Source organism: Oncorhynchus masou, chromosome 8 (assembly GCF_036934945.1).
Source record: "Oncorhynchus masou masou isolate Uvic2021 chromosome 8, UVic_Omas_1.1, whole genome shotgun sequence".
Lineage (NCBI taxonomy): Eukaryota > Metazoa > Chordata > Actinopteri > Salmoniformes > Salmonidae > Oncorhynchus > Oncorhynchus masou.
In genome coordinates this window covers 44,199,495-44,227,136 of record NC_088219.1, presented here as the reverse complement: position 1 = coordinate 44,227,136, position 27,642 = coordinate 44,199,495, and the positions used below count along the sequence as shown (strand labels likewise).

General features: G+C 43.5%; 2 protein-coding genes across 5 annotated transcripts in view; both read left to right on the top strand.

Annotated features, from left to right (window-relative positions):
• The window catches only part of LOC135544723 (early estrogen-induced gene 1 protein-like), a 67,202-nt gene extending 53,839 nt beyond the window's left edge, over positions 1–13,363 (top strand). For 2 of the 4 annotated variants that reach the window (XM_064972565.1, XM_064972567.1), the window contains 8 exons: positions 2,990–3,106; positions 3,510–3,556; positions 3,835–4,010; positions 4,237–4,344; positions 7,941–8,151; positions 8,521–8,645; positions 9,505–9,574; positions 9,677–13,363. In XM_064972565.1, the coding sequence (XP_064828637.1) occupies positions 2,990–3,106; positions 3,510–3,556; positions 3,835–4,010; positions 4,237–4,344; positions 7,941–8,151; positions 8,521–8,645; positions 9,505–9,574; positions 9,677–9,722 (900 nt within the window). In that variant the 3' untranslated portion in view covers positions 9,723–13,363. Of the gene's footprint in view, positions 1–2,989; positions 3,107–3,509; positions 3,557–3,834; positions 4,011–4,236; positions 4,345–7,940; positions 8,152–8,520; positions 9,198–9,504; positions 9,575–9,676 lie in introns of all 4 variants that reach the window. The other 2 variants (XR_010456367.1, XM_064972566.1) reach the window with 2 other exon arrangements.
• Positions 13,364–14,778: 1,415 nt separating this feature from the next.
• On the top strand, positions 14,779–26,243 carry LOC135544721 (dolichol phosphate-mannose biosynthesis regulatory protein-like). Its single transcript, XM_064972564.1, has 5 exons — positions 14,779–14,829; positions 15,293–15,382; positions 15,594–15,696; positions 20,275–23,943; positions 24,028–26,243. Exons 1-4 carry the CDS (start codon positions 14,827–14,829, stop codon positions 20,328–20,330), a joined length of 252 nt encoding a protein of 83 aa, XP_064828636.1. The 5' UTR covers positions 14,779–14,826; the 3' UTR covers positions 20,331–23,943; positions 24,028–26,243.
• The last annotated feature ends 1,399 nt before the right edge of the window (positions 26,244–27,642 follow it).

Genomic DNA, 27,642 nt, shown 5'->3' with positions numbered 1-27,642 from the left:
TCCTAACCTGCTGCGTAAGTTCTCCTAACCTGCTACGAAAAGTCAATTTTAAACAAGCTGTATTCTATCCAGTCAAAACCGTAACTAAGTACTGTGGATAGTGACACCATTACCAACAGGCCCTTCGGATTTCGAGAAATGACTGACATATGGTAGCCTATTCATAGTGTCTATACTTGTGCTTCAGAAGAAGTACTGCATTAAGATATAATAACATCTTTAGTCTATTGCCACACACTGTTTAGTAGGAAAATGGATTGTCTTTTTTGACATTGAAGACAGTGCATGGGAACTGGGAAGCACTCATAGTGGCAAGAGACAGGGCAGAGGCCAATCATGATTCTCGTGCTGATTATTGAAAAGGCATGTGACTGGTGGCCTTAAGGCACAAGTTTGAGGACATCGACCTCCCCTTGTCCATTAAAGAAGGAAATGTGTGCATGCTTGTGTGTGTGTCTGTGCGTGTGATGTATGTGTTGGCCTGCGTCTCTGCCTGCCTGTGTCTGTGTGGATGTTATCATTGAGATTGTGCTTCCCTGTCCCCCCTGTTTCCTCCATATTTGCTGATCCCGTTCATCCGGGAAAAAGGCACTGTACCGGAATGTCCTCTGAATTAGCAGAGAGAGAGAGAGAGAGAGAGAGAAGAAAGGTTTTATGTTGTGTGTATTGTTTTAAATTGTTAGATACTACTGCACTGTTGGAGGTAGAAACACAAGCATTTTGCTACACCTGTAATAACATCTGCTAAACATGTGTATGTGACAAGTAAAATTAGATTTGATTAGAGATAAAGAGAGAAATATAATGATACCCTCGGTCAGCTTGCTCTGCAATTCACTAGCCGCAGGGCATGTGGCAGGGGAGTATAGGAGGTCTTTGGCATCTCTGGGTCTGTAGGCGTTTGACACAGAGGGCAAGAGGAAGATGACTGTGGAAAAGGACTATTAGTTCTCTAAGTTCGGATGTGTTTGCCCAGTCCTGCTTCCTCTCAGTAGTACAGGACAATGTCTGTCCAACTAACAGTAGTCTAGCTTGTCACTCAGACTCATGGCACTCCAGCCCAGAGATGTGTGTCAGAGATGGAGTGGCTGTGTGAAGATACTAAGCTAACAGTTTGTGAATGAAAATACTCCAATACATACCACTATTGTGGATCCAATGAGAAACGGTTTGTGATCCGCACATTGGTTGTGAAACCTTGTCTTCTGACCACGTCAAAGCAGTAGGATAATATGTCGATTCTAATGTGACTCACAGTTTAGATGACTGGCAAGACTGGTTGATTAAAGCCCTCAAAGGCAAAAAAAAGTGAAACAAATGAATCCAGTACTTTTACTGGTGGTGACCATGAGTCAGTCGAACTTCAACCAAATCATTTGGCATCTCGACTGTATTGCTATGACAAGATTATGAGTGTGTTGAGTGCATTTAGTCCCAATCTAGTTTTAAATCTGCTTTCTGCTAATTATCTACCCATGGTCTTTCGCCTGTGGCCATCATACTTGTCCTTAAACTGTGGTGAGTCACACTTACCGACTAATGACCATCAATTAGGTGACATTGAATAAAGTGGAAAAAAGTGAAGCTGATGGCTGTATTTGCGAGTCATAAATACAACTTTACACTGTCGTAAAGCATGACAGATACCATTAATAACTATTTCTGTCAGGATATGACACCTAACAACTTTTAATCATGTTTTTTATACCCAAACAAGTTTCTTTAATAGACATGATTAGCGTTATATTGTATACAATAACACTTTGGCCTAGAAGAGAACCTACAATGAAGTTTCTATCATGGTTTGTGGTCTCATAAGCAACCATGACGCCAAATTGCGTAATCTTGTCACTAGGGAGGTAGTCACATGACTTCAAAGGCTCTACGTTGTCAGGGAAACAGTAAAAAGGTCAGTGTCATGTTTACCCAAGATTGTGCTTGTTTGTGTAGTGGTTGTGAATGTTGTCACAATGTTTGGGGCTGCATTTAGTGACTTAGTCGTTTTGTATATTAGCTATCTCCCCACTGAACATCATCTTTGGAGTGGAACATTCATTTAAGTCAATATACCATTATAATAAAGACCTCCGGAACCGTTTTGAGATTGATTCAGATTTGAGTGAGTCGATTCCTGAATGCTAAACGAATCGATATGGAGCATAGCGAAGACAACAACTAGCAGGAAAATCTTAAGCCTGTATAAGTAAAGTATGCTGTTGAAATCCTGCTGTAATTTCCTCTTAGATGAACCAACGCTACAACAGCACCTTTACCCCGTCAGAAATGGTTTTGCTGGCTGGTCACATATTATGTTATGGTATATTTGTGTTCTTCCGGATTGGCTGGAGGCCGAGAGAGAAAAGAGAGGGGGAGATTAAATGGATAGAAGAAGGAGAGAGAGAATAGGGAGATAAGGGGACAGAGAGAAAAAAAGGGAAGAAGAGAGGAGACAGAGAAGTAGGTGAGGGAGCACTAGTTGTCCCTCATCGAGTGAGAGGCTTCACGGTTGGGTGACCTCGCCATCCTCACATGGATAGTTATGTAGCCGCTCTTTGGGGTGGTGTGTGTGCTAGCCCCGCGCTCACCTCCCACCCAGTAGAGTAAAAATACTGGAATGGCATGCCGAAAGCGAGAATACACGTCATGCTTATACAAAATGCATGATGTGTGTATGCGCCAGTCTCATTGGGGAGCTGGTTTGAAACCACCCATCTCACACTGAAAGGAAGCCTAAGTACAGCAATAGCAAGGGAAAGCCTAATTACAATGGGGGCAGGTGTATTTAATGGATAGTTGGTAACCACATGAGTACCGGTATACCAGAGAATTGGCATCCTATTCTGATAACAGTGTACAGATTTTCTATACGCAATTTGTTATCATCATCATCATCATCATCATCATCATCATCATCATCATCTCTCTTTCTTCCCTCTCTCTTCTCCCTTTCTCTCTCTCTCATTTTCTCTCTCTTTCACCCTCCCTGCAGCTGGGCTTTGCTGACCTCAACATGGCAGAGTTTGCTGGCTCAGGCTCCACCGTGCACTGCTGTATTCTCGAGGGCTACGATACCAGGAACACTCGACAGGATAACTCCATTCTCAAGGTAACCACACACACACACACGTTCAGATGAGCTCATCGAAGCCCCATGTGCAAAGACATGTCCTCTGCACTCTGCACAGAGAGATCAAGGCCATGCTGAGTTTTGTTCAGGAATTGTTCAAGTTGAATGAACGGTTAGCTTTCCCACTGGGCATTTAGAGTGGACAGTTATTTGCACAGTAAATGGATGAATAGACTGATCTTGCCAGGGGCCACTCTTTTGGCTTATTTTTAACCTGACGGTTTTTATCAAACTTACTCACGGAGCTACCATACGTGCTGTCGTTTTGAATGCAATCAGGGGGGAAAAAACAGTAGTGAAAGTGTTCTGTTGTAACATTTTACAATAATATCAATAAAGATGATGTGTGATAATAATTATAATATTGTTGTCTTTTTTCTAGGTTACTATTGGAATCACACTTTTGTCAGGGGATCCCTGCTTTAAAACGTGAGTTGGACCTCTGGCGCCACCTTTTGGCCAAAATTGATATCATAAAATAAGTCACCTCGGATTCTGCATAGTTAGGATTTCCTCCTTTCACTCTCTTTCACTCTCATCCCAAAGAGTTTTCCTCATTCATTGTCTTTTCTGTCTTTTGGGGCTCTTGGTTAAAATGATATAAAATATGATCCAATTAATATATGTATTTAGTGCTTACTACGATTACTTCATAATATAACTATGAAATGATTGAATGGTTTATTTTTATTTGACCTTTGATCCTGTAGGCCCCCCAGCACGGCCAAGTCCGTCTCTATCCCGGGCCAGGACCCCTCCCTGCAGCTGGACTGTAAGGGCGAGGGCACCGATGCCAACTATAACCCTCCCCCAGGGGGCGTCACCAGGACATCATCAGGACGGCCCCTCAAACCCAGACTCCCCTCAGCTCCTCTCAACTCTGGTACGACAGTGAATCACATCTGCAGTTCAAACAAAAACAAAGCCCAAAAATATATATACCCAATGCAGATTTTCACTTTAATTTATTATCTTTGTATTATCTATTTAATGCTTTATTTGTGTATTTTTAAATAAGTTGACTCTCCTGTTGTCCATGTGGGACACCATTTGTTGAATTTCATGCCACAGAAGCTAACATCATCTTGTGTGTTGTGTTGTGGCTCCAGGTCTACCGAGGGAGCAGTTGGAACAGAACCTGTCCAGCCCAGATGAAGTGTTTCACACAGGACACTCTCGGAACTCCAGCTACGCCAGCCAGCAGAGCAAGATATCAGGTCAGTTAACATTTACATTTACATTTAAGTCATTTGGCAGACGCTCTTATCCAGAGCGACTTACAAATTGGTGAATTCACCTTATGACATCCAGTGGAACAGCCACTTTACAATAGTGCATCTAAATCATTTAAGGGGTGGGGGGGTGAGAAGGATTACTTTATCCTATCCTAGGTATTCCTTAAAGAGGTGGGGTTTCAGGTGTCTCCGGAAGGTGGTGATTGACTCCGCTGTCCTGGCGTCGTGAGGGAGTTTGTTCCACCATTGGGGGCCAGAGCAGCGAACAGTCAAAACTGTTCGCTGCTCTGGCCCCCCAATGGTGGAACAAACTCCCTCACGACGCCAGGACTTCTTTAAGATTGCCAAACTTACTATTGTGTATGTTGGCAGGAGTAGGGTGAAGTGGCCCCTAGGCTCTGATCTTGGATCAGATTGTCATTTTCCCCACTAATGGTTAAGGTTAGGATTGGTGGAGGGGAAGCTGATTGTAAATCTGTACCAAGGGGAATTTCTGCCCTGGAGCATGTTGCCACAGGGCCATAGCTACTCAAGTCCCCCGTCCCGTCTCCTGTCCTGTCCCCCCCCCCAAAAAAAAATGCACGGACTTTCTTTATAACTACTACTTTATTGAGGGAAAATGTACTTGCTACGACTGTGATATGTTGTTCTCTCGCCCAGCTTTCATAAGATGAATGCACAAATTGTAAGTCACTTTGGATAAGAGCATCTGCTAAATGTAAAAATGTAAGTCAGGGTGTTCATCTTCGCCTTGGACTAACTCAATATGGTTTGATTGAGTTGATCTGAAAGACTCCTTGATTTCATGACTGGGGAGGAGAATGATGGATAAATAATACCTCTCATAGGGTTATATGACAATCCTGTGTGTGTATGCTGTATGTGCATGCACAGTGTGTGTCTGGGGGTCTAATATACTTGTATGCCCTCCCCTTCTCTCCCAGGCTACAGCACGGAACACACAGCGTGTGTCTGGGGGTCTAATATACTTGTATGCCCTCCCCTTCTCTCCCAGGCTACAGCACGGAACACACAGCGTGTGTCTGGGGGTCTAATATACTTGTATGCCCTCCCCTTCTCTCCCAGGCTACAGCACGGAACACACAGCGTGTGTCTGGGGGTCTAATATACTTGTATGCCCTCCCCTTCTCTCCCAGGCTACAGCACGGAACACACAGCGTGTGTCTGGGGGTCTAATATACTTGTATGCCCTCCCCTTCTCTCCCAGGCTACAGCACGGAACACACAGCGTGTGTCTGGGGGTCTAATATACTTGTATGCCCTCCCCTTCTCTCCCAGGCTACAGCACGGAACACACAGCGTGTGTCTGGGGGTCTAGTATACTTGTATGCCCTCCCCTTCTCTCCCAGGCTACAGCACGGAACACACAGCGTGTGTCTGGGGGTCTAATATACTTGTATGCCCTCCCCTTCTCTCCCAGGCTACAGCACGGAACACACAGCGTGTGTCTGGGGGTCTAATATACTTGTATGCCCTCCCCTTCTCTCCCAGGCTACAGCACGGAACACTCAGCGTGTGTCTGGGGGTCTAATATACTTGTATGCCCTCCCCTTCTCTCCCAGGCTACAGCACGGAACACACAGCGTGTGTCTGGGGGTCTAATATACTTGTATGCCCTCCCCTTCTCTCCCAGGCTACAGCACGGAACACACAGCGTGTGTCTGGGGGTCTAATATACTTGTATGCCCTCCCCTTCTCTCCCAGGCTACAGCACGGAACACACAGCGTGTGTCTGGGGGTCTAATATACTTGTATGCCCTCCCCTTCTCTCCCAGGCTACAGCACGGAACACTCAGCGTGTGTCTGGGGGTCTAATATACTTGTATGCCCTCCCCTTCTCTCCCAGGCTACAGCACGGAACACTCAGCGTGTGTCTGGGGGTCTAATATACTTGTATGCCCTCCCCTTCTCTCCCAGGCTACAGCACGGAACACTCAGCGTGTGTCTGGGGGTCTAATATACTTGTATGCCCTCCCCTTCTCTCCCAGGCTACAGCACGGAACACTCAGCGTGTGTCTGGGGGTCTAATATACTTGTATGCCCTCCCCTTCTCTCCCAGGCTACAGCACGGAACACTCAGCGTGTGTCTGGGGGTCTAATATACTTGTATGCCCTCCCCTTCTCTCCCAGGCTACAGCACGGAACACTCAGCGTGTGTCTGGGGGTCTAATATACTTGTATGCCCTCCCCTTCTCTCCCAGGCTACAGCACGGAACACACAGCGTGTGTCTGGGGGTCTAATATACTTGTATGCCCTCCCCTTCTCTCCCAGGCTACAGCACGGAACACACAGCGTGTGTCTGGGGGTCTAATATACTTGTATGCCCTCCCCTTCTCTCCCAGGCTACAGCACGGAACACTCAGCGTGTGTCTGGGGGTCTAATATACTTGTATGCCCTCCCCTTCTCTCCCAGGCTACAGCACGGAACACTCAGCGTGTGTCTGGGGGTCTAATATACTTGTATGCCCTCCCCTTCTCTCCCAGGCTACAGCACGGAACACACAGCGTGTGTCTGGGGGTCTAATATACCCTCCCCTTCTCTCCCAGGCTACAGCACGGAACACACAGCGTGTGTCTGGGGGTCTAATATACCCTCCCCTTCTCTCCCAGGCTACAGCACGGAACACACAGCGTGTGTCTGGGGGTCTAATATACCCTCCCCTTCTCTCCCAGGCTACAGCACGGAACACACAGCGTGTGTCTGGGGGTCTAATATACCCTCCCCTTCTCTCCCAGGCTACAGCACGGAACACTCAGCGTGTGTCTGGGGGTCTAATATACTTGTATGCCCTCCCCTTCTCTCCCAGGCTACAGCACGGAACACTCAGCGTGTGTCTGGGGGTCTAATATACTTGTATGCCCTCCCCTTCTCTCCCAGGCTACAGCACGGAACACACAGCGTGTGTCTGGGGGTCTAATATACTTGTATGCCCTCCCCTTCTCTCCCAGGCTACAGCACGGAACACACAGCGTGTGTCTGGGGGTCTAATATACTTGTATGCCCTCCCCTTCTCTCCCAAGCTACAGCACGGAACACACAGCGTGTGTCTGGGGGTCTAATATACTTGTATGCCCTCCCCTTCTCTCCCAGGCTACAGCACGGAACACACAGCGTGTGTCTGGGGGTCTAATATACTTGTATGCCCTCCCCTTCTCTCCCAGGCTACAGCACGGAACACACAGCGTGTGTCTGGGGGTCTAATATACTTGTATGCCCTCCCCTTCTCTCCCAGGCTACAGCACGGAACACTCAACGTGTGTCTGGGGGTCTAATATACTTGTATGCCCTCCCCTTCTCTCCCAGGCTACAGCACGGAACACACAGCGTGTGTCTGGGGGTCTAATATACCCTCCCCTTCTCTCCCAGGCTACAGCACGGAACACACAGCGTGTGTCTGGGGGTCTAATATACCCTCCCCTTCTCTCCCAGGCTACAGCACGGAACACACAGCGTGTGTCTGGGGGTCTAATATACCCTCCCCTTCTCTCCCAGGCTACAGCACGGAACACACAGCGTGTGTCTGGGGGTCTAATATACCCTCCCCTTCTCTCCCAGGCTACAGCACGGAACACTCTCGCTCCTCCAGCTTGACAGACCTCACCCACCGCCGCAATGCCTCAACCAGCAGCAGTACGTCCGGGAGCCTGGGCACCCCTACCCAGATCCCCCTCGCAGCAGACCCCCAGACACCAGGAGAGCCAGGCACCAAGCCTGAGAGACCCATACGGCCCCTACGGGCTGTCCTGCTCTCCAATAGACCCTCCAGGCAAGCCACAGCACACGCACACATAGACAGACACAGACACAAACGCACACCACACATACAAACACACAGACGCACATTTATATTTTTCGAGGTCATTTACATTTATTCCCAAATATCCAATCTGTTGCGGGGTTGCTGGTTACTTTTCCACAGTGACATATCGAACCCTGTTTCGACGTACCGTGTCAAATAGATGCGCGTCAAAGAACAGTATTTGACACGTCATATAATGAGACGACGACGACCTAAAAAAGTATTTGACAGTAATAGCCTTGCTCAGGTGTTACTGGTTAACTGCACCACAATCACTGATGACTGAGAGAGCCTCGATCAGGTGTTGTTGGGTAACCATGTCATGTGACCTGCCAGGAGGAAGAAGGACTCTGTGGAAAGCCACCCCACCTGGGTGGACGACACGCGCATCGACGCCGACGACATTGTGGACAAGATCATCCAGAGCCAGAACTTTGCTGATGTCAACAACCATAAAGAAGGTATGTGGAGGAGAGTAGCCATGATGGAACAGTGAAGACTAGTTGCTGATGTCAACAACCATAAAGAAGGTATGTGGAGGAGAGTAGCCATGATGGAACAGTGAAGACTAGTTGCTGATGTCAACAACCATAAAGAAGGTATGTGGAGGAGAGGAGCCATGATGGAACAGTGAAGACTAGTTGCTGATGTCAACAACCATAAAGAAGGTATGTGGAGGAGAGTAGCCATGATGGAACAGTGAAGACTAGTTGCTGATGTCAACAACCATAAAGAAGGTATGTGGAGGAGAGTAGCCATGATGGAACAGTGAAGACTAGTTGCTGATGTCAACAACCATAAAGAAGGTATGTGGAGGAGAGTAGCCATGATGGAACAGTGAAGACTAGTTGCTGATGTCAACAACCATAAAGAAGGTATGTGAAGGAGAGTAGCCATGATGGAACAGTGAAGACTAGTTGCTGATGTCAACAACCATAAAGAAGGTATGTGGAGGAGAGTAGCCATGATGGAACAGTGAAGACTAGTTGCTGATGTCAACAACCATAAAGAAGGTATGTGAAGGAGAGTAGCCATGATGGAACGGTGAAGACTAGTTGTGAAGATTGTGTATATATATATTTTTAACATTTAATTAACTAGGCAAGTCAGTTAAGAACAACTTCTTATTTACAATGATGGCCTACCCCGGGCCAAACCTTAACCCGGACGACTCTGGGCCAATTGTGTTGATGGAATAGCTCATAGAAAATGACAACAGTGAGCCTGACCACACAGTGATAACGTTGTGCTTCTCACTATTTTATCCCTCTGTGTGCCCTCTCTCTCTTTCTTGTCTTTCATTCCTGCTTCCACACACAGACAGCAACCTCAGACTGTTTGTCAGCAAAGATGGGACTACAGCCCTGAGTGGGATACAACTGGGAAACAGGTGATTTGTGTACAGTATGTTATGAGGATCAAGAACATATCACTTGTTAAGGTAATAAAAGAAAGAAATGAACCCCTTCCTTGTCTTATGTGTTTGCTGTAGGGTGATTGCTGGTGTCTTTGAGCCAGTAGTGATCGAGAGCCATTAGCGATGCAGATGGAGGTCAAATCACTCTACCCCCCTCCCTCCATCTCACTCATTCCCTCAGCTGGTGGGAAAAGGGTACATGAGGGACACTGAAGACAACTCCACTGTTTTGAACTGTTTTGTGTGTGTGTGTGTGTATGTGTGTGGCTGCCTTTTGATCTACACCACTTCAACAAACACCACTAGACAACAGATGTAACCCTTTAATCAGACATTTAATCAGATATTTAAGGTGATGTAGGTGGGGCGAATGAATAATCCCTTAATGTAGGAAAGCTTTTAAACTCGATGCTTTCGTCTGGGGGGCCGTAGGTGTAAAGTGTGCAAAGTACTTGATAGAGAGAGAAATGGGAAACCATCGCATTGTGGACATTGTAGTGCAACACTGAAAACCAGGAAAAGGCATTGGAGTCAAATGTGGCTGGAACGTTATGGTTTACCCCCTGTCTATCATTTCCTGTATCAATTCAAATGAGGGGAGCTAAAACCAAGAAAGATGTGGAGAAATTGAACAGACCATTTGAACTAGGCTTCAATGGGTGGTTTTCAATGAGAAATGTTCTATTTGCGATGAACCCCTTGCAATCCTCAGATTCCAGAACAACAGCACAACAGCACTAGACCTGGGGCTAAAGTTACTGTATAGCCCAAATAACCCATGTTATAGAATTATAAAGTTATAGAATATATGCATATCAGTATGTAATATGACAATAGATAATATTTATATACGGACCTGAGAAAGAGAAAGGTATGCACATGTGGCTGGCCATATGCAACTGTATATACTGCCATTGTCTAGGTGTGATTCATCAATTACTCTCGGTAAATGCAGGTAGGGTTGGTAATCGATGAGTCTAGTCTACGCCCTTGGTCCTCTCCTCCCTTGGCTCTTTTACATAGTCTGCTTTACGTCCTTAATGTAAAATACTATCCTGAAGTTCACCAGCTGGCTTGGTGTCTATACTGTAAAAGTAGGAAAATCAGACTCAACTTTTCTTGGTTTCTCTATTTTTTGTTGTTAGTCATGTGTCTGTCTCAGGATATATGGATGGTGGGTTACTCTGTACTGTTTTGTCCCTGGCCTGTCACTCATCTGTCATGTATGTCACACCTAATTGATTTGAGTCACCACGCCCATGACATCAGTCCATGTTCTCAAGGACAGGAGCTGTCCGTAATCAGGTTTCACAAATCCAAATCACTTTTGGATTGGTGTTCTCAACAAAGCAATATTTACAGTGTGATGCAGAAGGAAACTCGACCGCATATTATTTCAAACTTGCTTTCTCGCTGCAAGGGAAGAGTATTGTTTTTTTTAAACCTGGTTACTGATTTTGATTGAATTGGGGCCCATAATATGTTGTTAAGTTACTGAAGTGGGGTACTAAAGTTAGCCAGCTAACATCATAATCCTTCTCTGTGAAGCACTTTCTATGTGGCTTTGGCCACTTAAGTCACAATATCACATTTCTATGTGGCCAAAGCAAAATCAACGTACAAGTGAATAAGGGCTGTAATGATACAACTGACAGTATCTGGTCATCTTCTCCAAAAATGACCAAGCTATTCTATTTCCTGGTTGGGAAATGTAATTTAATTTCTGTCGCCCCCGGATCTTGAATGTGTTAGAAGAACATTGCATTGTAGGTATGGTGTAGTCAGAGCCAATCAGAGCCAATGAGTCAGTCTCATGCAGCTGGCCCATGTGGCACAATGCACCTGGTGTGCACTGGCTTAACAATGGAGGGTTTTCAGAAGAAGCTCCACCCTCATCCCCAAATGAACAATGTCCTTTTGTTTGCGTGTTTGAGCCTGTGTGCCTGCGTACGTCTTTGTGAGGGAGGGAGAGGGAACGAAAATGTGGGAGTTTGTGTGTGTGTGTACGTCTGCATATTGTGCGTGTGTATGTCCGTGTGTGTGTCTGTCTGCACATGCATGTTTGTGCATGTGTGTATGTCTGTGCTGCAAACGAATGTGCGTGTGCAAGTCGAATTGTTTATGTGTGCTGAAATCAGAACAGCTTGCCACTCGCCTGTCTTCCGGTTCTTGACCCCTGAGTATCCTTTCAGTTGATCTGAGTCAACTCAGCAGGAATACAGACCTAATGCATAGCCTGTCTTTTCGCCCTTAGTCTGCTTAATTAAAATGTCATTCAAAGGAAAAAGTGACAATGGGCTTTTATCTACCCACACGTAGCCTCTACATACTGTCTTATTTGCACCACACCGGACATTCATAGCGCACTGAGATTTGACATTCGGAGGCATAGAGAGAAAACGTCCAAATTCTTGGCCCTTGAAAAATAAAATTTTGTATTTTTGTGCCGTTGCAATGTGCTTTTGTTTTTGTTTCACTCTCCAATGTGCATCATTGACATTGTAGATGTTGCTGTTTGTACTGCGTGGGTGTACTCTTGACAAAAAGGAAACATTAAATGCATACGCTACAACTCCTCTGACATGAATACACATGCATGGGAAAACGACACAGGCATTCTTAGCTTTATTTTAATGTGTCACATCGATGTGGACCATTCACCTCTATTTCATTAACTTGATATAAGTAAGACACTGAATCTGTGTATTTTAACAGGGGCTTTTACAACAAAACTACTTTATTTCTTTCACTCTGCCTCTCATTACATTACACTGTCTCTTAGTAGTATAATAATCATTTGTATTAATGATAAACTGAAAAAATAGTTCTAATGTCAAACACTTAATTCATATTTTAGTTGTTTGTATTTACAAACCAGCTGGCTGGTTTACTTTTTGTATGCAGCAGAGATGTATGGGAAAACCTGTGCTCTTCTTGGTAACACTAAAAAATCTAGTATACAATTTTTTTTGGTCTTCTCTAGAGTTAAAATAATTGATTGTTTCTGATTCTCCTGCTACTGATTACTGCTACTGAGGGCTTGTTGTATATTCTACGTACTTGACTGTTTGTAACCAGAGTAGAACCATGTTAACATGAGGTTGTGCTGCCATGAATGGAGCGCCAAGGATTTTATCCTGCATATTTGAAATATGAATGAATCAACACAGGGCGAGATTTCTCTGGTGCAGCACATCATCAGATATGTGTCATTGCATTTTAAATCAGCCAGAGTATCCCCTCCATGTTGTGGGTTGAAGAACTTGGTACAGTAGGTAGAGGATGGCAGTCAACACTCTGAGATTGCTCTCTGAAAGATAGAGGGGGAGTACTGTAAATCACTTTCATGGTTCAAAACCTCACATGGGCCTTTCCTGAAGCTCATCAGGAACCATGATTGAACGGGGACCAGATATGCTATTCCAAGATTCATAACAGCACATAGGTCTGGACAACTATCTTGACTATTGAAATAAATAAAAAAAATTCTTCAGATTTTCCAGAATTATTTTTTTATTTTAATTTTATTTTACACTTACAGGATTGCGCCAAAGTTTTCTCATCTTCATTTTTTCTTCTAAAATGTATTTATTCTATCACTTTAAACTCACATGTGGAGGTACACTGTGGCATGGTGAATTGTAACTATATTTCTACACACTATTCTAATGTTTCCTATTTGAGATTGTAATAGTATATAATAGTCTAGTGGAACAGTGTAAATGTCATATTTTGTGGAAATAAAATTATTGTTGGGCATCTGAAAAACTTTTGGGCTGATTTATTACACATCCATAATACAATGTAGCTCAGAATTTCATATAGGAGTCTATACCTCGGTGATGATCACGCTGTTACTTTGACTCCATCTTGTAGTGTAAATATGTCTGAGTTACATGTGTACACTAGGATCTCAAGGACACACCCATCACTTACATGTGATCGAGATGTCTGGTCATGAATCCTCAAGCTGGTACAACTATGACAAGATGTTGGGTGGCCACATTCACATTTATCAAGGAGGATGTTGAAATAGATTCATAGGTGGTATTACTCTATTATGGGTAGGCCTACTAATTTGAGAGGTAACCCAGCAGCAAATGGCAGTGGTGGGGTGGAAAAAGTACCCATATTTTCACACTTGAGTAAAAGTGAAGATACCTTAACAGAAAGTTACTCAAGTAAAAGCGAAAGTCACCCAGTAAAAATATTACTTGAGTAAAAGTCTAAAAGTATTTGCAGTGGTGGAAAAACTACCCAATTGTCATATTTGAGTAAAAGTAAAGATACCGTAATAAAAAATGACTAAAGTCATGCAGTAAAATACTACTTGAGTAAAACTCTAAAAGTATTTGGTTTAAACTATACTTAAGTATCAAAAGTAAAGGTATAAATCATTTCAAATTTCTTATATTACGCAAATCAGACAGCAACATTTTCTAGATGTTTTTTTATTTATGTATAGCCAGGTGCACGCTCTAACACTCAGACATCATTTACAAACTAAGCATGTGTGTTTAGTGAGTCTACCAGATCAAAGGCAGGGGATGACCAGCGATGTTCTCTTGATACGTGCGTGAATTGGACCATTTTCCTGTCCTGCTGAGCATTCAAAATGTAACAAGTACATGTGTGTGTCAGGGAAAACTTATGGAGTAAAAAGTACATCATTTTCTTTAGGAATGCAGTGAATTAAAAGTAGTCCAAAATATGAATAGTACTACTTAGGTAGTACTTTAAAGTATTTTTATTTAAGTACTTTACACCACTGACAAATGAAAGAACAGTTATGTATGTAGCAGGCCTAGTAGTAAATGATGATAACATAATTTGAATCACCATTTGGCAAGATGCTCTAGTCTGCCTGACTTGTACAGAAAACCTTTATAGATGCTGGCATACAACCAAAGAGTGGGAAACCTTTTTAATACAACTACAACTCCCAAGAAAACATGTATATAGCGTGACCCTGTATATAGCTTACTTACTTTCTCGTGGTCATCTTATTTCTATTCATTATGTGTTTTTGTTCTACTTAACTTTTTCGTTATAGTACTACTGACATGGATTACTGTATTGTTGGGAAAGAGCATGCAAGAAAGGTATTTCAATGTAATGGCCACGTGACAATGATTTATTTTTATTTTTTATATATATGTTCTTCCACATCCGGGTCACCTCGCAGTTTACGGAAGTGATTCATACGCGGAAACAACACGTCAGAAATGGTGAGCGAAATACACAAAGTTGTGATTTACCCTGCATAATGCTGCCATTTTCATTTATATCCACAAATATATTTGATTATATACGGATTAGCTGGTAAAATGTCGTTAGGGAAGCTCCAGAGACCATGTCAAAGCCAGAAAAGGTGTATGTTAAACTGAATTAGCAAGCTAGCTTCCTAGATAATCTCTCAAACCTGTCTGTACTGTATGGTAGTTACAGCAGTCTATCACACTATTGTCTTTTTTTGTGTCATGCATGGTATATTTATCACCTTGCCAGATTATCAAATTAAACTTTGTAGTGTTAGCTAGCTTACCTGGTTAGCTATATGAATCACCTTATACGTATAGCTATCTAGCCATGCGTACTACGTGTTCTTATCATTAGTAATAATAGGTATTCATATGATGCTTTAGCTATTTTTAACCTCACACTCATACATTTGGTCTTACTTTCTTGTAGGCCACAGGGGCAGACCAAGCAGTTGGCATGGGCCTTGTTGGCTTCAGCCTCCTGTTGTTTACATACTACACAATATGGGTAATCATTCTGGTAGGTAATTTATAGATCTGCTATTCTGTTCCAAGATCTGTTTGTGCTGTTTTGCCAACCCCTGCCATGGCATACCAATGGTTTTCCAAGACAGCACAATCCATTCTGGGACCAGGCTAAACCAGGCTATAGATTAGATCTGCAAATTGAACTTGTTGCCTGAAATCGTTTTTGTGTCTGACTAACTTGACTGATAATGTACCTTTTCCAGCCGTTCGTGGACAGCGATCATGTGGCCCACCAGTATTTTCTTCAACGGGAGTATTCTGTCATTCTACCTGGGATCGCAGCATTGATACTGCTGCTCAGTGTAGGTGAGTTCTGGAATGCTACATTGGATGGGGTCTAAATCCAGTGTTTTGGTCCCTTCCCTGGTCCCTGCCTGTAGATCCGAGTGAACTGGATAGACATAGGATCTATGTATTCTAGGGCATTCTGTTTGTTCACAAGGATCTCCCTGAGCTAGGTGCTACTGTGATGTCTATCTGGTGGTCTACAAATCACCAGAACTTAAAGTGGTACTGACAGTGTTTTAACTACTATGCTAATATGAAACAAACATAATATCAGTCAAAAATATCTAATTCCCAGTTTATGCTTTGAAACCAACTCAATAAGAGGTTTTAAAAAGAGGTTATATTTGAGTCAAGATTCCATGACATACAGTAACGCATTGTTGGCAAAATAGATGGATGCAGTTCAATACATGATTAATATAATTCATCAATACATTTCTTGGTAGTCTAAAAAATATGGCTAAGTCTGGTTCACAAATTTGTTGTTTTTTAAAATCTGGCCCATGCACTGATTGAGTTTGACACCCCAAACTCTATTTATGTAGCTAGCTATTTATTTAGCATGCTAAAAATACGGAGCCTAAAGTAGCTAGCTGCTGGGAGGATATCATGTCCTTGGAGGAGTGGGTGAGTGACCGACTTTTCCCAATCATACCGTTTTTTGTTGGCTACAGCTAGAGATCACTTTCCTAACTAGCTAACTATGCTGAACTTGAATTACTTATCCACAGTTAACATATATCTTAGTTGTCAATCAAATTTATTTGGCATAGATCAAATCGGTGGGTAGGCAAGTTATCATTCAGTTGTCAAAATGTCGGTTCTGACAAGCATGCATTGCAGAAGTACGAGCAGGCTACTATTCCCCATCGTTTATCAGTGCAATTTTGAAGGCCAACTAGCTGAAACAGTTTAAGATGGTTTATCTAATGTTTTCTCATTAGCAGGGATGCACAGGGGATGCATTTCCCCTTTCGGCGAAATTCATAGTTTTGAATCCAAAATAGGTGACATAGCTTTGTGATTCGTGTAGATCCAATGAGAAAAGTTTGGGAGGTGAGGTGGTTTGGATCATTACTGGCTGTAAGCGGATGAGTAATGCGCGTTTGGAGCAATACTGGCTGTATCCAAGGCTCAGCCAATCGTTCACATAACAGCAGAATGCAAGAATGCAGTGCAGCAAGCGACTGAAGAGACAACCAATTTGCTAGTTATCTGATCAAAAGTTTATGGTGTGACAATTAGCTTGCTAATAGTCAGAGAGCTAGCTAACGTTACAACATCAGATGAGCTAACATTAGTAACCTAACCAATTAGCTTATAAGAAATCCCTCTATGCCCTCCAACAAACCATCAAACAGGCAAAGCTACAATACAAGACTAAGATCGAGTCGTACTACACCGGCTCTGACACTCGTCGGATGTGGCAGGGCCTGCAAACCATTAGACTACAAAGGGAAGCAAAGCCAAGAGCTGCCCAGTGACACAAGCCTACCGGATGAGCTAAACTACTTTATGCTCGCTTCGAGGGAAATAACCCTGAAACATGCATGAGAGCACCAGCTGTACTGGAAGACTGTGTGATCATGCTCTCCGCAGCCGATGTGAGTATGACCTTTAGACAGGTCAACATTCACAAGGCAGCAGGGTCAGATGGATTACCAGGACGTGTACTCAGAGCATGCACTAACCAACTGGCAAGTGTCTTCACTGACATTTTCAACCTCTCCCTGTCTGAGTCTGTAATACCAACATGTTTTAAGCAGACCACCACAGTGCCTGTGCCCAAGAACACTAAGGTAACCTGCCTAAATGACTACCGACCCCGTAGAACTCACATCTGTAGCCATGAAATGCTTTGAAAGGCTGGTCATGGCTCACATCAACACCATTATCCCAGAAACCCTAGACCCTCTCCAATTTGCCTACCGCCTCAACAGATCCACAGATGATGCAGTCTCTCTTGCACTCCACACTGCCTTTTCCCACCTGGACAAAAGGATCACCTATGTGAGAATGCTATTCATTGACTACAGCTCAGCGTTCAACACCATAGTGCCCTCAATGCTCATCAATAAGCTCAGAACCCTGGGACTAAACACCTCCCTCTGCAACTGGATCCTGGACTTCCTGACGGGCCGCCCCCAGGTGGTAAGGGTAGGTAACAACACAGCCGCCACGCTGTTGCTGATGACCCAACAGTGGTAGGCCTGATCACCGACAACAACAGACAGCCTATAGGGAGGAGGTCAGAGACCTGGCCGTGTGGTGCCAGGACAACAACCTCTCCCTCAACGTGATCAAGACAAAGGAGATGATGGTGGACTACAAGAAAAAGAGGACAGAGCACGCCCCCATTCTCTTCAACGGGGCTGCAGTGGAGCAGGTTGAGCGCTTCAAGTTCCTTGGTGTCCACATCACCAACAAACTAACATGGTCCAAGCCCACCAAGACAGTTGTGAAGCAGGCATGACAAAACCTATTCCCCCTCAGGTGACTGAAAAGATTTGGCATGGGTCCTCAGATCCTCAAAAGTCTCTACAGCTACACCATCGAGAGCCTGACTGGTTGCATCACTGCCTGGTATGGCAACTGCTCAGCCTCCGACTGCAAGGCACTACAGAGGGTAGTGTGAACGGCCCAGTACATCACTGGGGCCAAACTTCCTGCCATCCAGGACCTCTATACCAGGCGGTGTCAGAGGAAGGCCCTGAAAATTGTTAGACTCCAGCCACCCTAGTCATATACTGTTCTCTCTGCTACTACACGGCAAGAGGTGCCGGAGCATCAAGTTTAGGTCCAAGAGGCTTCTAAACAGCTTCTACCTCCTGAAAACATCTAGTCAAATTGCTACTACTATTTGCATTGACCCCCCCCCCCCTCCACACCACTGCCACTCTCTGTTGTCATCTATGCATAGTCACTTTAATTAACTCTACCTACATGTACATACTACCTCAACTAACCGGTGCCCCCACACATTGACTCTGTACTGGTACCCCCCTGTATATATAATTTTTTACTGCTGCTCTTTTAATTACTTTTATCTCTTATTCTTATCTGTATTTTTTTTTTTACTGCACTGTTGGTTAGGGGCTCATAAGTAAGCATTTCACTAAGGTCTCCACCACATTGTATTTGGCACATGCGATACGACTCCTTGCCGTTCAAGTTATAACGTGTTAGTTGCTTACTGAACCCTGGCAATCTGTGTGAAACGTTAACTAGCTAATGAACTAACCACTATCTGTTAACTAATGTTTTCCCTCTACAGTATGTGGTTAATTTTCAGAATGAGAGAATTAGGTGAGAAATGAGGCGTTGCTTGTTTAAACAAGTGGATTCAGGGCCTGGCTTAAGCTGGATGCCACTATAGAGGTGAAAGAAACACCACACACTTTCCCTCTCTCACTTTTGCTGGCACATTGTAGATGGATGTCCATGGGCAGAAAGCGTATAATTTGCAGTGTAGCCCAGATATATTTTTGTTGTGTTGACCTTGACAGTAACGCGTGTGTGTGTGTGAGGGTTTTAACTCGGTGAAAGTTATTTTGGCACACGTTGCCTTGTGCACTTGATCGATGTCTATAGAGCTAAAATAGACTGAAACAAACAGGCATTCTATTTCCACTTTAAGATGTTTTTTTCCCCAAGTGCAATATTTAGATGTGTGTGGTCATAAGCGTTCTCTTATAAAGACTGTCATTGGCTAACTGCAATATTAGCGTATATTTTTTTTTTTTTTTTTTGTCAAGACTTTTTTTTTTGCATTCAAGTCTAGGCAACAAATAACATTGGATTGCTTTCTTTAGGTTCACATTAACCAGTTTTTATCTTACACAGAGATTGATCATGTAGATCATATTCTTTGTTTAATTAGTTAACCTGCATTTCCCCCTCGCATGTTTCAGCCCTTTTTGGGCCCTCACCAGTTTGCATCCCTGCATTAGATTTTATCGCCTGGCTAGCATTAGTTGTTGATGTGCATAGGCAATTGAGGGAAAGCGAGCCTACCCTTTTCATGGTTGTTTGATCAATAGGATTGTGAAGTTCTCAAATGTAAATGACTCCTGTAGTATTAACTTAATTGCAGATATCCATTCAGGTGTATTTTGTTGCTTTTGGCGAATGCTTTCTAATGTTATAAAGTCGCGCTGTTGCTACTGCCTGTAAACGTCCAGTCAAAGTGAATGATGGCAGGCCCGTGTCGCAAATGGCTATTTGCTAATAGGTCTGATTGGCTGTGGCGCACCGGTCTGCGTAGACGCCGGTTCTGGACAAATGTTTTATTTACTGCAGTGTCTTAATTGTACAAACCTACAGTCACTTTCCCCACTCCTATATTGCTGTAGAATTTTCACAATTTCCTTACTATACACTTTTTTGTGTGTGAAAATGACCAAATCGAAGTGCTCACCTGTCAGAAAATGTAATAACATTTTTTTTTGTTTCTAAAATTCTGGCATTTCCACTTTAACTACAGATCCATATGCAGTACACACATTGGTGATTCTGTGTGTGGCATCTACTGTATTTTAGTCTGGCCTCAATGAACATATTATTCTCCTTAAACAGACATGTTCTTCTCCTCCTCAGGTACCTTCATTGGAGTGGTCACCTGGAAGAATCGCAAGCCTAAGAAGGTGGACTAAGAGGGATGGTATCACAGAGGCGGTTGAGGATGTAGAGCTAGAACTGAAGCCACTGTAGCTTCCATAGAACCTCCCTGGTTCCAACATCTTTCCAACAGTTCAGCTGAAGAAACTAAAAACAAAGTCTGGGCTGCTTCTCTGTGACAGCTGATGAAAACATCTAATGACTGAAAGATAAGATTTGAAGAGCTGCTGTCCACAACCTTCTATCCCTTATCTCCATTCAGACCCACTATGTGAAATCCTTAACCTTGCTGTTGGCAATGCATGGCTCCAGATGCTATATTTGTCCTCAAGGTGCATTATCATTTTGCCAGAGATTAAAATCAATGAGTCAGTATTCACTGTTACTGTATGTGGTCAGAACTAGATAAAACCTGGCTTCATAATGTGGAGGGGATAAAGATTTGCTGATTTTTGTAGAGTGTACGATATCAGATCAAAGTTTCACTTTGGCATCCCTTTTCATCACATCTTGGATGTAGTTTTCAAGCACTGTTTTACATCTCAATTTAAGATAAATTGGAGTGGTCACCCTTAAAGGCAGTGTTGTGTTCGAGACCACTGAGACCGAGTCAAGACCGGGAGGGGGGGGGGGGGAAGGGGTCCAAGACTGAGACCAGAAGAATGCGAGTCCAATTCAAGACCGTGATTGTAATTCTGTCAAATAATCATCAGCTGGTGTGTGGAACTGTGTGTGTTATTGCCGTGCTTGCTGTTAGCCATCTCTTTGAAAAGAACTTGTGTGTGTGAAACATCGTTGTGGTTTAAAGTGGAACTGACAGCATTTTAGCAACATTACATTGGATTAAAATATGTTCAGATACACACCCAGGAAGAATATGACACTTAGATATGGTCATTTTCATAAATTCTTAGAATGTTTGGGAATTCCGTATACTAAGGCATTTGTGAAAATTCTATAGCAATATAGATTGGGAAAGCAAAAAGTCAGTCACTCACCTACTCTTCCAATGACATGACATACTCCTAGCAGCTAGCTATCTAGCTAATGTTAGACTATGTTTTTAACTTGATACATGCTAGCCTATTAGCCACGTTGTGACTGACTTGTGGTCATTGCCCTTGCTCGTTTGATTGTATTGAAATTCCCGGCCTTAGTTACATTCGTATGTTTTTGTCCAGATTATTGAGTCTTTGAAACTGAAACCGTACATCCTGAATGGAGACACAGAACTATGTACCAGGCCAGCTGTGATGTACAATCTGATAGCAATAGAAATGTATTGGTGAATTATATTAATCATGAATAGAACTGCATCCATCTATTCAGCCAACAATGCCTTAGTGTATGGCATGGTACGTTGAGTCAAATAGAACCTATTTTTTTAAACCTCTTATAAAGACGGTTTTGTAGCATAAACTGGGAATTTGATATTTTTGACAGATTTTACGATTGTCTGTTTCATATCTGCGAAGTATTTAAAACGCTGTCAGTTCCACTCTAGGTCACTGGTTACTTTGTATGCAAACATGAAATTTTTTTTGCAATGGGAAGTAATAGTTGTACATTTCAATTAGGAAATGCTTAATGGTTGTTTTTGTATTCTTATGACTGGGATCTACTGGCTTATTATGTCTGAGTTTATGGACTGCTTATCCTTTAACATCTTATTTAACATTTAACTATGCAAGTCAGTTAAGGACAAATTCTTATTTTCAATGACGGCCTAGGAACAGTGGGTTAACTGCCTTGTTCAGGGGCAGAACGACAGATTTGTACCTTGCCAGCTCGGGATTCAATCTCGCAATCTTTCGGTTACTAGTCCAACATCCTAACCACTAGGCTACATGCCACCCCCTCATACTGTGTGTGACTGTTGTTTTTCCATTGGCCCTATACCGTGGTGTCGTGGTGCCTGGAGAAGTGGGTATACTCTAATTTGGCAAAAAAGTTCACAAAGGAAAGGCACCCTGTGTGAAAATGTCTTTTTGTAGTGCATTTTCCTTGCACATTTTTGGATTTTCACTCAAAATCACATTTTTTTCTATATAAATAAATTGATGGTCTAAGTCCACAACAATGCTGAAACCACATCAATCTGATTGGGTGGGCCTGTCAGGGCCTGGCTCCCCAGTGGGTGGGCCTCTGTCCACCCAGGCCCATCCATGTCTACGCCCCTGATGCAAACAATGCTGAAACCACATCAATCTGATTGGGTGGGCCTGTCAGGGCCTGGCTCCCCAGTGGGTGGGCCTCTGTCCACCCAGGCCCATCCATGTCTACACCCCTGATGCAAACAATGCTGAAACCACATCAATCTGATTGGGTGGGCCTGTCAGGGCCTGGCTCCCCAGTGGGTGGGCCTCTGTCCACCCAGGCCCATCCATGTCTACACCCCTGATGCAAACAATGCTGAAACCACATCAATCTGATTGGGTGGGCCTGTCAGGGCCTGGCTCCCCAGTGGGTGGGCCTCTGTCCACCCAGGCCCATCCATGTCTACGCCCCTGATGCAAACAGTGCATCAGGACAAGCATGCGTCACAGAAAGCCCACTAACCAACATGTGGGACTAAACCTTTTCAATACATGATTTGCATACCTATCGTTGCATTGGTTGACATTTACTGGTACATATAATTAGATGAAACCTGTGGCGGTTCTAGACCATTTTGACGTTGTTGTTGTCATATCGTTTCAGCACTGCATTGCAGGCAAAATACCATGTTCATAGTCATCATCGTTGCCACTGTCTAATAACGGATGTAAAAACAGAGCGATAGCAAAGATTAGTCATGGGAAAATGATTTCATACTCCCCCCCCCCAGAACCGCTAGTGGATGACACATCTTTCCTACCCTACCGGCTATCGATGTCTGTGAGTTGCTCCATGCCAAAACCAGTTGACAGCTGCACTCTTGCTGCCTGCAGATGATATTTCGCTGAAACGAGGCTGTGTGCGGCGCATGTGAATATATTTAACCTGCTTTGCGATTGTGTAGGCTACTTTGTGCATGAATATCTCTATTTTACTACATAATTGATAAGTCTTATACCTCCACTACACTGCTTTGAAACTAGGGATTAAGAAGTGAAGCAATGCCCACTGAAAACAATAACTGGGTATACAGTTTATAGCTGCGTGTAGCCTCCAATACACCACTGGCCCTGGCATTACGGTTGCTGTCCTTTCAGAATCACGGACCTGGCACACACTGAAGGCCTATAGGTTCTCCACTGTATGGACCTGGCACACACTGAAGGCCTACAGGTTCTCCACTGTATGGACCTGGCACACACTGAAGGTCTATAGGTTCTCCACTGTATGGACCTGGCACACACTGAAGGCCTATAGGTTCTCCACTGTATGGACCTGGCACACACTGAAGGCCTATAGGTTCTCCACTGTATGGACCTGGCACACACTGAAGGCCTATAGGTTCTCCACTGTATGGACCTGGCACACACTGAAGGCCTATAGGTTCTCCACTGTATGGACCTGGCACACACTGAAGGCCTATAGGTTCTCCACTGTATGGACCTGGCACACACTGAAGGCCTATAGGTTCTCCACTGTATGGACCTGGCACACACTGAAGGCCTATAGGTTCTCCACTGTATGGACCTGGCACACACTGAAGGCCTATAGGTTCTCCACTGTATAGACCTGGCACACCCTGAAGGCCTATAGGTTCTCCACTGTATGGACCTGGCACACACTGAAGGCCTATAGGTTCTCCACTGTATGGACCTGGCACACACTGAAGGCCTATAGGTTCTCCACTGTATGGACCTGGCACACACTGAAGGCCTATAGGTTCTCCACTGTATGGACCTGGCACACACTGAAGGCCTATAGGTTCTCCACTGTATGGACCTGGCACACACTGAAGGCCTATAGGTTCTCCACTGTATGGACCTGGCACACACTGAAGGCCTATAGGTTCTCCACTGTATGGACCTGGCACACACTGAAGGCCTATAGGTTCTCCACTGTATGGACCTGGCACACACTGAAGGCCTATAGGTTCTCCACTGTGTGGACCTGGCACACACTGAAGGCCTATAGGTTCTCCACTGCGCAAACATGTCTATAATATATATAAAGGCTGTCAAGATATTGTTTCAAGAAAGGTGTCTATATATTTGGCCTGGTGAAGCGGTTTTTTGCGCTGACTGAATGGAAGCTGATAATTCGTTTTTTACTCCGCTGGTTTCGGGAATAAATTACGAGTCCTCACTGTCCCGAGACAGAGTCAAAACCAGTACAAATGTATCCGACACCGAGAGTACTACAACACTGTTTAAAGGTCTGTTGAGTTCTAATGATATTGCTAAGAATTATAAATATCAATTGTTTAGTAACTAGTCTACACAGAATGAAAAGGCCCAATTGATTAATGTAAAATGTTTGATTTCCAAGCATTTTTACTGTATCCATAGAAGTATTGTAGATAGGCTGCACTGTGTGGCAAATGAGGGAATCTGGCATGGTCTGAAATATCGTATCTGTCCAATTAGGGCGTCTGAGAGAGCATGTGCAGTGCGGTTGAGGCCATCTCCAGTTTGAAGTAGTACTTTTTCTTCTCCTACCACTTCTATGAGTTGCTAAACAATACTGCCACCTGGAGTATATTGTTTGAACAGGTATAAAGCCACGGTTGTGATTTACTGCCACCTACAGCTATGGAATGTTTCCTCAGGTGTATAATTAATTGGCTAATCCCTCCAGATGACTTGGATGGAATTATGTGGGCCCCTGAGTGGCGCAGCGGTCTGAGGCACTGCATCTCAGTGCTTGAGGCATCACTACAGACACCCTGGTTCGAATCCAGGCTGTATTACAACCGGCAGTGATTGGGAGTCCCATAGGACGGCGCTCAATTGGCCCAGCGTTGGCTGGTGTAGGCCTTCATAGTAAATAAGAATTTGTTCTTAACTGACTTGCCTAGTTAAATAAATAAAAACTTAACCCATAGGAAGTTCCCACCCAGTTGACTACTTCAAGATGGTGAAAGTCTTCAATGGTGTTGCCCATGTTAAAACAGCATTTTGGGCACTGGAGTCCTATTATATCTATATGGAAATACTATTCAACACTTTGGTAGTTCAAGTAGAACATATACTGAACAGAAATATAAATGCAACATGCAACAATTTCTGAGTTACAGTAAGGAAATCAGTCAATTGAAATAAATTAATTAGGCATGCATCTATAGATTTCACATGAATGGGTAGGGGTGCAGCCATGGGAGGGCCACTGGGGAGACGGGCCCAGCCAATCAGACTGAGTTTTCCCCACAAAAGGGATTTATTAAAGACAGAAGTACTGCTCAGTTTCATCAGCTGGTCTCAGACAATCCCGCAGATGAAGAAGCCGGATGTGGAGGTCCTGGACTGGCGTGGTTACATGTGGTTTGCGGTTTGTGAGGCCGGTTGGACGTACTGCCAAATTCTCTAAAAAGACATTAGAGGCGGTTTATGGTAGAGAAATTAACATTAAATTCTCTGGCAACAGCTCTGGTGCCAATTGCACGCTCCTTCAAAACTTGTGACATCTGTGGCAATATTTTGTGTGAGACAACTGCACATTTTAGAGTGGCCTTTTATTGTCTCCAGCACAAGGCACACCTGTGTAATAATCATGCCGTTTAATAATCTTCTTTATATGCCACACCTGTCAGGTAGATGGATTATCTTGGCCTAGGAGAAATGCTCATGTTTACAGGACTGTAAACAAATTTGTGCACAACATTTGAGAGAAATTCGTTTTTTTGTGTGTGTGTATGGAACATTTCTGGGATCTTTTATTTCAGCTCAAGAAACATGGGACCAACACTTTTTATGTTGCGTTTATATTTTTGTTCAGTATAGCATGCTCAGCTGTCTAATGTAAGGTATATAGGCTAAGAGTTATTTGTGGTCAACAAATAAATGTTTATATTGATAGTTCTGGTATAGAATGTTTAGAATATGGTCCATAATCAATATGCATTGATTCAAATAATCAATTTGAATTGTGTTTCCAGGTCATCGTTGGTCATATCAAACAATTCCTCATAGTCTACTGTAAATTGCTTTTGAATATATACTGTGCGCCCAAGTGTTTTCAGCTACAAACATGCGCTAATGCTTTGTGAAACGATGAGATTTCTGGTGCAGCATGTTGGGGGTTTCGCGCAGTGTCAGTGTCACTACATTACCGCTTGCATGCATTTATTGAAAGAACGGATTGCAATGTCAATCGGAGGAATGCGCTGATCTCGGGAACTATAGAGCAGACACAGGAGGGCCTGAATTAGCCTCATCGATGAGCCAAACTGAGGCAAGTATCTTCGTGTTATGGTCTATATTAGCCTACTAATGTTGACGCAAATATGATTTGGATATTGCTTGTTTTGTTAGGATATGTTTTGACCAAATGGGTGTAGCTTGCTGTAGTTATTTTACGCGTTGTACACTTACCGTCAGAATGTGTATTGCATGGGCGCAATGAAAATGACAGGGCACCGGATAGGCGACATGTATCCGATTTATGTGTGAAAAGTGTAATTTAGTCAGCAGGCGTAGGATCATATTCAAACCATCTACCCAACATTGTTTTCAGAATTGTTAGTGGCAATATTACCGTTATGCGCATGCAATAACCTTTTATTGGATAGCCTGTTATATAGCCTATATTTTATTGTATACCCTATATATGGCAAAAGAGTCCCTACTTTATTATGCTGCGGGTGTGGTGTCTCGTCGATTCCACTGGTTCGTCGGTCAGTATGGAGCAGTGCAGATTCTCAAATTGGAGTCCTTATTCAAAGATTCTGACACGTTGAGAAAAACCACCTATTTTCTTCCCCATATTTTACCAATGGTTTATCCTCGATTCATCATGGTTTAACATTAAACTACTATTGAAACTGTTACTAATATGCTCCACAACAAGGACCTCTTTAGTTACAGCCCCTTGAATAGATAATGAAGGGCTTGTCCTGCTGCATTGAGAGTAACAGCAACATCTAGGCCCTAGGGACTTGAAAATACTGGTTGATCCATAGAATTAGGAATCGGAATAGTAATTAATGAACTCATGTAATTTAATAGGATTTCTATGGGTTTATCCGTGATCACTGGTGGGTCATATGTGGGAGAAGGAGAGAGTGAGAGACTAGCCTATATAGCCCTTAGTTATCTCCCAGCCGCTTGTTCCAAACCTAGGAAAGGCTGCTGGTGTCAAATGAATGTCGCTGGTTTGGTTCCACTGTTAATCAATATCAGGCCAATAAAAACGTTCCAATCTCCGAGGACTATAGAGCCATTGGACCTTTGTGGCCGTGGTCACTTTCTGCATGCC